Consider the following 10,659-nt stretch of genomic DNA (forward strand, 5'->3'; position numbering starts at 1 on the left):
CAAAGGAAGCCCCGGAAAGGTCCAACAGGATCTTGAGTCTCTTTATTACTCCTACAGCTTGTATTTACAAAATTGAAAATAATTTGTATGTTTGTGAGCAAATGTTTTTTCCATATTGGTGTAGAGAGTAACCGTGGTGAAAAAAGCCTAATTTTTGGGAAGGGGAATATTAAGCCAGACCTCTGCCTCCTAATCTATAAGTTCCATAGAAAAGTACGGAAAATTAATTGCAATGCCCTAAAATTAATAATAATAAATTAAAAAATCAAAAATAAATCCCAAAATCATAAAAAGAATGGAAAAACAAACTCTTGACTTCTTGAGAATTTTCTAATTACTTTAAGATTTAATAGAATTCTTTTCGTTTTCAAATATTCTTTTTGATTATTGCTGAATTTATTAAAAAGAAATAATTTTTCAACTCATTATAGGTAACCCATTATTTTTTAATCGTAGGTATTCGAATGAGTAATTAGACTTTGATTACCAGTATTGGATATGTGCAATTGCCAGTGGGCAATGATATGTGCTTACCTAGTTATTGCTGGAATTCACAATCCAAGAATAGTTTTATCTACAGCTGCAAAGTCCATAATGTTTTGTTTTACACTGATCTAAGGACTTCTCAGGATCGAGGAGTTCAAAAAAATTTTAAGATATTTTCTGACGAAAATGTTGTTACTTCCCGAAAATACACCTATTTACATGCTTTATTTAGAGATTAGTCTAGCTCCGCTTTATCTAGAAAACTTAACCCATTGATGGGAAAATATCCAAGAATAAATCTGTGTTAGAAAAATTCTAGCTCGAGTTATGAAAGAGGTATACTAATAAAATTTAATTTGGCGTAAAGTAGGCGAATGAAACTTTTTAAAAAAAATTCCCGTCATATAAGGTCATGTTATGGAGGAAATTGGCTAGTCGAATGCCAGCAATTTTTTATATCAACAAAAAAATACTCAGAATTGATATACTCTGAATTTCAATTGAAATATTCCGAATTTCAAATGAAATATTCTGAAATCCAATTAAAATATTCTGAATTTCTATTAAATTATTCTGAATTTCAAATGGAATTTCTGAATTTCAATGTGTATTTTCTGAATTACACTAAGGTAAAGTCTTCCCCCTATTGACATTCTCAATCGATCTAGCCATGACCGTCCGTCCGCCTGTCCGTCCTTCCGTATGTTGAAATCACGATATTGTTCGAACGAATGTGATATTAGCATGAAATTTTACACATTGATCTTATTGACGGATGTCGTTGAAGATTACAAACGGGCCCTATAAGTTCAGATTGGGTATAGCTCCCATATAAATCGAAGTCCCGATTTGACATCATTAGCCCCTGAAAGCTGTATATTTGTCTGATTTGACTGAAATTTTGGGCGGAGTGTTTTGTTATGACTTTTATGAACACCGTCGTATATGTTTCAAAGATTAACTGAAATTTTAAATTCATCCGAATTTTTGATTGAAATAATATTTTCTTTAATAAACATCTAATAAATTCTTGTCATTTATTATTTTTAAATCATTTCTATGTAATTTACCCTATATATAGTTAGAACATTGTATTCTAAAATTCGTTTACTGTAATATGAGTCTTTCCAAACCAAACTTTTGGCAGACCCCTTTTGGACGTCGCACAGTGGGATGGACAAAAAATAAGTGGAAACAAGTCTGTCATTTTTAAAGTGATAGAGATATCTTCATGAAATTTCACATGGTCATATCTGAGCAGTTTACCAGTTGTGTTGGTTGGTGGGATTATTTTTGGCAGTGGTAAACGTTAAATTTAAGTGTTATTATTTATGAAAAATAAAATTCAAATTGAAAATAACAAAAAACCAAAACTACTAAAGGTAACGTTCTAATTTTTCGCAGATTTGTAGATGAATGTTTTCCTACAAAAAGTAGTATTAATTTTGGCCACTTTTCTTATGACATGGTAAAGATAACTTGAGCGTGTTTCAAATATGGATAACTTATCACAAATGAATTTATCTTAGTCATAAAATCTAAATTAAAATGTATTCATTATTATTTACCCTTATTTTAATTAAAAAATTAATATTATGACCTCATTTATTAACCTCGTACAGCCAATCAGCCACACAACAGAATGTGTTATGATTTAATCAAACTGTATTACAAAATATTCATTCAATAAATCGTATTATCATCATCGTCATATGATCCTGTTCAGCGAAGATAAGATATGTAGTGATAGAACAGAGCATAGAATTTGAAAGAAATCTCTTACAGGGCGCAATACCTTCATATTCAACAATCTACCGATAAACTCGTAGAATACCAAAGTGTACAGTGGGATTTTCTATGTGTAAGGCCCTTATATTGTGGTAGAATTTATATCGTACAGTGAAAACAAAATACAGTCACTAAAGGAAAGCTCTTGTTGGGTGAAAAATTCTCATTTTCATCTATAAGCCGATATGGGATACTGCAAACATTTTATGTATGAAATTTTATATTTGTGCAATAATTTACACTTTTCATTTTTAAAAATCAATAATAGAATACTGTAAAAATTTGCTCACATCTATTCCACTATTACTGAGATACATATTATTTTCCCAAGCTCACACAGATAATCTTTTTATCTATTACAATGTACTACTGATTCACAATTTAACTAAATGATAAGAGTCCCACACATAGATAAGTTTGAATGGCGAGCCGCATAATATCATCTCTTTTTGTGAAGTTTTATATGACTAAAATAATCGTAAATGTCCACAGTATTAATGAGTAGATAAATAGCTAATCACTTACAATATTGCAATAGGATGAGTGAAACCCACAATAGAGTGAGTGGATTCATATAATAATCTGCTATCACTAGTAGTAAATTTTCTTCGCACTCCGTCCAACTATTGCCGCCAACAGTTGAGTTTTTCCTTCAGTACATTCAACAACTCAGTGCGGCGTAATGAAAACTCTTTGCCTTAGTCGTATTCTCACTCTTATTCTTCAAATATTGTTCACTTCAATTAAATTAAGTGAAAATGCAAAAATTCTCGCTGTATTTCCATTTCCCGGACCCTCACAATACATGTTTGCCAAACCCTATTTGAAAGAATTGGCAGCCAGAGGTCATCAATTGACGGTAATCAGTGGCTATCCCTCAGAAGGGAATGGAGCTAATTATAGAGATATAGCCTTACCAGTGGCAAATGAACTTCAAGAAGGTATACAGAAGTAGTCCCACAACAAATCTTAACTGTTTAGTAAACTAAGTTTTTTATTCCTTAGTTTATATGCAAGGAGCCCTTAAGAAACGCAATTTGTGGTCTGAGCTAACCTATGTCTCGGATTTTTTATACAATGTCAGCGGATGTACTTTAAGAAATCCCCAAGTTCAAGAATTACTCGCCAAGGAAACATTTGATCTGGCCATCATCGAAGCTGTTAGCACAGATGCCTTATACAGTTTGGGCCATCACTTTGGAGTACCCATTATTGGAGTGGCTCCTTTTAGCAAAGACATTATCATCGACGATATCATGGGTAATCCACGACCATTGGCCTTTACACCAACCATGGCCACAGGTTTCACTGATCAAATGTCTTATGGCCAACGTTTGCAGAATGTTGTGGTTCAGATGTTAGAACTGTTGCATACTCAATGGATACACTTACCTAGGCAACAGAAATTGCTAGATTTATATATGCCTCACATCGCTCAAAGAGTGGAAACTATGCGCAAAAATATTTCTCTTTTCCTGCTGAATCAACATTTCTCTTTAAGCTACGGCAAACCTCTTGTATCAAATGTCATCGAAGTAGGAGGTTTACAAATTCCAAGGCAAACCAAACCCTTGCCCAAGGAAATAAGATCAATCATAGACCATTCGCCAAATGATGTCATTTTCTTCTCCATGGGAACCAATGTGAAAAGTAAAGATTTCCCTCCACATATAATACAGTTGTTCAATAGAGTCTTCAGCCAATTACCCTATACAGTGCTATGGAAATTTGAAAATCCTAAATTGCCTGGGAAACCCTCAAATCTCCATATAAATCCCTGGTTTCCTCAGAGTGACATATTGGCCGAAGAGAAGGTGAAACTTTTTATATCACATGCTGGTCTACTCTCCACCTTTGAGGCTGTGCATTATGGCAAACCAATGTTGGTGTTACCCATATTTTTTGATCAAAATTTAAATGCCAACAATGCCAAGGAGAAAGGATTCGCCTTAAGACTTGATATGGCAACACTTACAGAGCAACAATTCAAAAATAGCATTTTGGAATTGATGAAAAATCGCAGTTATAGTGAGAAGATCAAGGAAATATCGCAGAGATATCATGATCAGCCAGTAAAGCCTATGGATTTGGCAATTTATTGGACCGAATATGTTATAAGACATGGTGGAGCTGAGCATTTACGAAGTCCTGCCCAGAAAATGGACTTCCTACAGAAACATAGCATAGATACAATTGGTGTTCTAGTGATGGTTGCTGTATTGGCTATCTGTATTTTTAATATAATATTAGGGAGGATTTGTAAATTATTAAAATCTATATTAGCAATAAAGAAGAAAGTTGATTAGACATCGTTCTCTTCAGGGAAGATTAGTTATAACATGAAGTAATTTAAGAAATCATAAAAGTTATATAATATATAAAACGTACTGATATGACTTACTAAATTTCCCATGGACATTCCATTTAGGAACAGGTGATACTTCTCTCATGTCAACGAGTGCAGTCCAATTAATGTTGAAGCTCAATGATATGCCAGATCATTGATTTAAAGCAAAATCTATTGAAGAGTGCAATAAGCTCATATTCATCAATAAGGCATTATAGGATACTAAATTGTTCAGTGGGTCATTGTATGTAAGATACTTTCATTACCGCTACAAACTAACCCCACTGTTAAATCACTACCAATAAAAAGCATTGGTGCTGAACAAAACCTCTTCATGAATGTCACACTCATAGCAACAATCAAGCACAACGTTGTCAAATTGACCCCAATGGTACATTAAATTGAATCAACACACAGTTGTTATCAGACCAACAACAAATGTTCATAAATCAATAACTGTTTCTTGTGAAAAAAAACCGTTAGAAACTCCACAGCCGTTCATATTGTGACAACGTCTAGTCCACAGTTTTTATACCCACCACCATAGGATGGGGGTGTACTAATCTAGTCATTCCGTTTGTAACACCTCAAAATATTGATCTAGGACCCCATAAAGTATATATATTTGTGATCGTCTCGAAATTCTGATTCGAACTAGCCATGTCAGTCCGTCTGTCGAAATCACGATAGCGGTCGAACGCGTAGATCTAGCTGCTAGAAATTTTGCACAGATACTAACTATTGATGTAGGTCATTGGGAATTGCAAATGGGCCATGGATATAACTCCCATATAAACCGATCTCCAGATTTGACTTCATGACCCCTGGAAGCAGCAACTTTTATCCGATTTGGCTGAAATTTTGCACATAGTGTTCCGTTATGACTTCCAACAACTGTGCCAAGTACGGTCGAAATCGGTCAAGAACCTGATATAGCTCCCATATAAACCGATCTCCCGATTTGAATTCTTAAGCCCCCTAAAAGCATACATTTTCATCCGATTTGGCTGAAATTTTTCTCATAGTTTTGTATTTTGACTTCCAACAACTGTGCCAAGTACGGTTTAAATCTGTCTATAACCTGATATAGATCCCATATAAACCGATCTCCCGATTTGACTTTTTGAGCCCCTGCAAGCCGCAATTTTCATCCGATTTGGCTGAAATTTTGTACATGGTGTTCTGTTATGACTCCCAAAAACTGTGTCAAGGACGATTCAAATCGGTCAGGAATATGATATAGATCGTATATAAACCGATCTCCCGATTTGACTTCTTGATCCCTTACAAACTCGAGTTTTATCCGATTTGGCTGAAATTTTGCATACAGTGATCTGTTATGACTCTCAACAACGGCGCCAAGTACGGTTCAATTCGGTCCATAACTAGATATAGCTCCCATATTTTAGCAGAATCCATGATAGTGGGTTTTCAAGATTCGGTCCGGCCGAACTTAGCACGCTTTAACTTGTTAATAATATGATGTTTGATTTCATGTACCGACCGCTTGTGCATGAAATTGACAATGCTTGCTCACAAAATCATTGCCGCAAGTTTTTAACAACGGGTGTTCATTATAATGACTATCAGTACTCACGGTCATCTTCATCTGTATATCGGTGTAGGATATCATGGGTCCAGTGGTTGATTCATTAGGTGAGGTTTTTTGTTAGTGTCATAATTTGCAACCTGCCGGCTTAATTAGAGGAAATTTCATTTAAAAATTTTGTCTTTAGAGAAAATTTCACTGAAATTATGTCTTTAGAGAAATTTTGAGCTTAGAGCAATTTTCATTAATATTTTGTCTTTAGAAAATATTTCATTCAAAAATTTTTCTTCAGAGAAAATTTCATTGAATTGTTTCTGGCACCGACTTAAAAAGACTATTTTTTCGTAAAAAGTCAAAATTCCGGTGGAATGGACTTAATCAATGGCCTAAAAGGAAATAAAATTTCGAATCCCAAATGACAGTAGACTAGTGTAGTTTATCAAGAGAGCATGTTAACAATTATACATTAAGCACTTTGATAATCAATATCACTCTCTAAGATTGTAGAACATTTCTTAACACTCTACCTCACTAGGAGCTATGGGCGCTTATCGCTGCATATAGTTGTGTTTTACATTCTCTACGTTCAACATCTAAATACTGTGTTATGAAATTTCGTTACAACTTTCAGGGGCTTGGCCTCTCACTAATAATTCTCCATTTAATTGGGTTAAGTGAAAATGCAAAAATTCTAGCCATATTTCCATTTCCCGGACCCTCGCAATATATTTTGGTGAAACCCTATTTAAAGACACTGGCCGATAGAGGTCATGAAATGACAGTTATCAATGCCTATCCCTCAAATGATAATGGAAAGAATTACAGAGACATACCAGTAATGGAGGCACATGAAATACAGAAAGGTAATTAAAACAAGTCAAATATCAAGAGTGAGTTAAAAAGAAGTACCCCAAATTTTCTACTACTCTTCTTAGATTATATGGCTGGAGCTGTTTTGGAGCGTAATCTATGGTCTGGTCTAACATTCACCTCTGACCTGTTCTACAATGTTACCCGTGCGGTATTAAGAAATCCCCAGGTTCAAGATTTAATAGCCAAAGAAACCTTTGATTTGGCCATCATTGAGGCAGTCAATACAGATGCTTTATACAGTTTGGGGCCGCACTTTGGAGTTCCAATTATTGGTGTCTCCAGTTTTGGCAATGATATAATCATAGATGATGTTATGGGTAATCCCACATCATGGGCTTACTCACCATCCATGAACACAGGCTTTACCCATCAAATGTCTTATACCGAACGCCTACAGAATGTTGTGGTACAAATGCTAGAGCTGTTGCATAATCGTTGGATACACTTACCTCGACATCAGAATTTACTAAATTTATATATGCCTCATATAACAGAGAGTGTAGAATCTATGCGTACAAATATTTCCTTATATTTACTGAACCAACACTTTTCACTGAGCCATGCCAAACCTCAAGTACCAAATATGATCGAGGTGGGAGGATTTCAAATTTCAAGCCAAATTAAACCCTTGCCTAAAGAAATACGATCAATCATAGACCATTCTCCAAATGATATTATTTATTTTTCCATGGGATCCAATGTGAAAAGCAAAGATTTTCCCTCGCAAATATTACAAATGTTCAATAAAGTCTTCAGCCAATTGCCCTACACCGTGCTATGGAAATTTGAAAATCCCGAATTGCCTGGCAAACCCTCAAATGTCCATATAAATCCTTGGTTTCCTCAAACTGATATATTGGCCGAAGAAAAAGTAAAACTTTTTATATCTCATGGTGGTCTACTCTCAACCTTTGAAGCTGTACATTATGGCAAACCTATTTTAGGGTTACCCATCTTCTTTGATCAAAATTTAAATGTCAACAATGCCAAAGAGAAAGGATTCGCCTTAAGGCTCAATGTGGACACACTCACTGAGCAACAATTCAAAAATAGCATATTGGAAATGATGGCAAATGCAAGATATAGTGAAAAGGCCAAAGAAATCTCGAAGAGATATCATGATCAGCCTGTAAAGCCTATGGATTTAGCCATTTATTGGACTGAATACGTTTTAAGACATAGGGGTGCCCTGCATTTGCGCAGCCCTGCCCAGAAAATGAATTTCCTAAAGAGCAATAGCATAGATACAATTGGTGTATTGGTCTTGAGTGTTTTATTTGTGTTGTATCTTGGCGTTAAGATTTTGTATAAAATTTGTAAATTATTGTGTGCTGGAAGAGCTAAGAAAGAGAAAATGAACTGATATTGATTTTACAAATGTGTTTGTTATTAAGAATTGATTTGAGAAAGAACATTTAAACTTGGAACTTCAACATAAAATGGATTTAGGATTGAAAGTATTTAAAAGAAGCAAAAACACTCTAAGTTCAATATTTAAAACCCATCCTGCATTCTTTTGAAAATTTCATATGGAAGACGTAGGAGATGAGTCATACCAAGTAATGATTCTAAGTGGCTTTCACATGACAAAGACCAGGCCGACCGTGAATTATCTCTCAGTACAATGAGCTCCGCATGCCCATCTGGAGTTGTTGTCTTTTATACCCGTTAATGAAAGTGAAGTAACATTTGCTGTTACAATTTCGGGCAAGGACCAGGCCAATCTTGAACTATCTCTCATTACAATTATGGATACTGTGCACCGTGTGGCCATCTGGAGTTGCTGCCTTTAAGACCCGTTAAGGAAAGTGAGCTAACATTTGCCGCAAAAGGTTTTGGATGTTCTATATATTACTGTAAGCTTTTAAAAGAAAATGAAAGAACGTTTAACTAGGACAAATATGGCCATTTAAAGAAAACACATTTTATTCCTGGAGAGAATAAGTCCACCACGACCATATAGAAAAATATGGCTTTTTCAAGTTTGGGCAGCAGACAGGTTTCGGGATACTCTATCCAGAAATGTAAGCCTTTTGGCCTAAAAGATCGTTTAACTAGGTCGAATATGACCATTTTCAGAAATATTTGCTAAAGGAGAGAAATATTGTCACAATGGCGATATAGGAAAGCATGGCCGTTCCAAATTTGAACAGAACACAGATCTTGTGATGCTTTATATAGGAATGCAAGCCCTTAGTCCTAAACGATTGGTAAAATTAGGTTAAATATGACGCAGTGGGATAGAATCGAAAACAACAGTAAAAAAAGTTAGATCTGAGGTGTTAGAAAACGGACCTCAAACACAGTTTTGTCATCCCGAACCATCTTTAGAGGCTTACCAAGTGGTGTCAGGATCAACTAAGGCCTTGCAATTTTTCATCTTAGTTCTAATTGTTCAAAATTTGAAATAGTTATCTCTACCCGTTCTCAGTTGGCAGATTCTTTACTAATCTTTTTCCGATTCTATCCCATTGTGCCTTGAGCGTATTTTTTATTCGGCTCTAAGACATTAAATACGCGATACCTAATAATTATATCAGATTCGCAATCTACATTAAAATTGCTTTCATTTGATTCCCATGTTGTCCCGATGGGCTCATATGTCATGGTGGTAGAGTTTTTTGGAGGAGATGGATGGCCCCACACTCTTGCTCTTTAATATTATTATAAATTATGTAGTATCTTTTGGGAAAGATGTCCGTTGGGTTGGCTTTTTTCGGGCGAAACGCACCCAAGACACATACATACATATTTATTTGAGTCCCATATTGAACCGACCGGTCTGCATGAACATTTGGAAGTATTTTATGGGAGTGGTGCGGCCTCCAGATATTTGGTCCCAACTAATATCAGGGAGGCCACCGTGGCGCAGAGGTTAGCATGTCCTAATGTCGTCTATATTTGCATCCTGCCATGTTAAAACTTCTCTATCATATGGTATCGCTAAGCGGCTCGCCGTTCGGACGCGGTATAAAAAACCGGTGCACTCATTGATATGAGTGAAGTATCCCCTGTTCCTTAGTGGAATGTTCATGTTGGGGTTTTTTTTCGGGGGTTGGCGGTCTTTCGCTACTAATTCGTATTTCTCTCATATTCGTATTCTACTATTTCAGACCTTACATTTGAGTCCCATATTATCTCGACCATATTATGTGACCGTTTCAGTGTACTAAGGGTTCATTCGTGCCTCATATTGTCCATCGTGGAGCAGAGGTTAGTGTGTCCGACGTTGTGTTGAACACCATGATTAGCGGTCATTTGTTTGTGGTTTGAGAATGAGTTGTGGTAATGAGAATGAGTTGAGCAGGAGGGTTTGGAGAAATAGGCGCCCCTGCCTTACAATTTCGGGAAGAAGGCACAGAGGTAATTACTCTTTCCCAGTCTGAATCCTCTTCAGGCACACAGCACTCTCGTCATTTTGGACTACTGTAGGGGCCTGAAATGACCGACTGGAGGAAACTTTCCCCAATGAGAGCTTTCCCCGGTCCGCATGGCTTCCATCCCTTCCCTTCCCTCTCCTGGGGCGAATAAAGTGGACCAAAGGACCTTTTAGTAAAGATGATCCTTAGAAGTGTGCCCTTCAACTTAAGACAAACTCTAAATTCTACTATGCGTT

The 10,659-nt window shown here is 36.0% G+C and overlaps 2 protein-coding genes across 2 annotated transcripts; both read left to right on the plus strand.

Moving 5' to 3' along the window:
• Positions 1–2,956: 2,956 nt before the first annotated feature.
• LOC106080703 (UDP-glucosyltransferase 2) lies at positions 2,957–4,580 on the plus strand. The gene is made up of 2 exons (XM_013242178.2): positions 2,957–3,215; positions 3,280–4,580. Exons 1-2 carry the CDS (start codon positions 2,957–2,959, stop codon positions 4,578–4,580), a joined length of 1,560 nt encoding a protein of 519 aa, XP_013097632.2.
• A 33-nt stretch (positions 4,581–4,613) lies between these two features.
• Positions 4,614–8,406, plus strand: LOC106080702 (UDP-glucosyltransferase 2). The gene is made up of 3 exons (XM_013242177.2): positions 4,614–4,618; positions 6,846–7,033; positions 7,106–8,406. The coding sequence occupies exons 1-3, from the start codon at positions 4,614–4,616 to the stop codon at positions 8,404–8,406; spliced, it is 1,494 nt and encodes a 497-aa protein (XP_013097631.2).
• Positions 8,407–10,659: the final 2,253 nt, after the last annotated feature.

This window comes from Stomoxys calcitrans, chromosome 5 (genome assembly GCF_963082655.1).
Source record: "Stomoxys calcitrans chromosome 5, idStoCalc2.1, whole genome shotgun sequence".
Taxonomy (NCBI): Eukaryota; Metazoa; Arthropoda; class Insecta; order Diptera; family Muscidae; genus Stomoxys; species Stomoxys calcitrans.

Bases quoted from the DNA above. Each gene is read 5' to 3' on its own strand.
- LOC106080703 (XM_013242178.2), top strand. From the start codon at position 2,957: ATGAAAACTCTTTGCCTTAGTCGTATTCTCACTCTTATTCTTCAAATA. The intron at 3,216-3,279 runs GTATACAGAAGT...TTTATTCCTTAG, and splicing joins GGCAAATGAACTTCAAGAAG to TTTATATGCAAGGAGCCCTT.
- LOC106080702 (XM_013242177.2), top strand. The intron at 7,034-7,105 runs GTAATTAAAACA...TACTCTTCTTAG, and splicing joins GGCACATGAAATACAGAAAG to ATTATATGGCTGGAGCTGTT.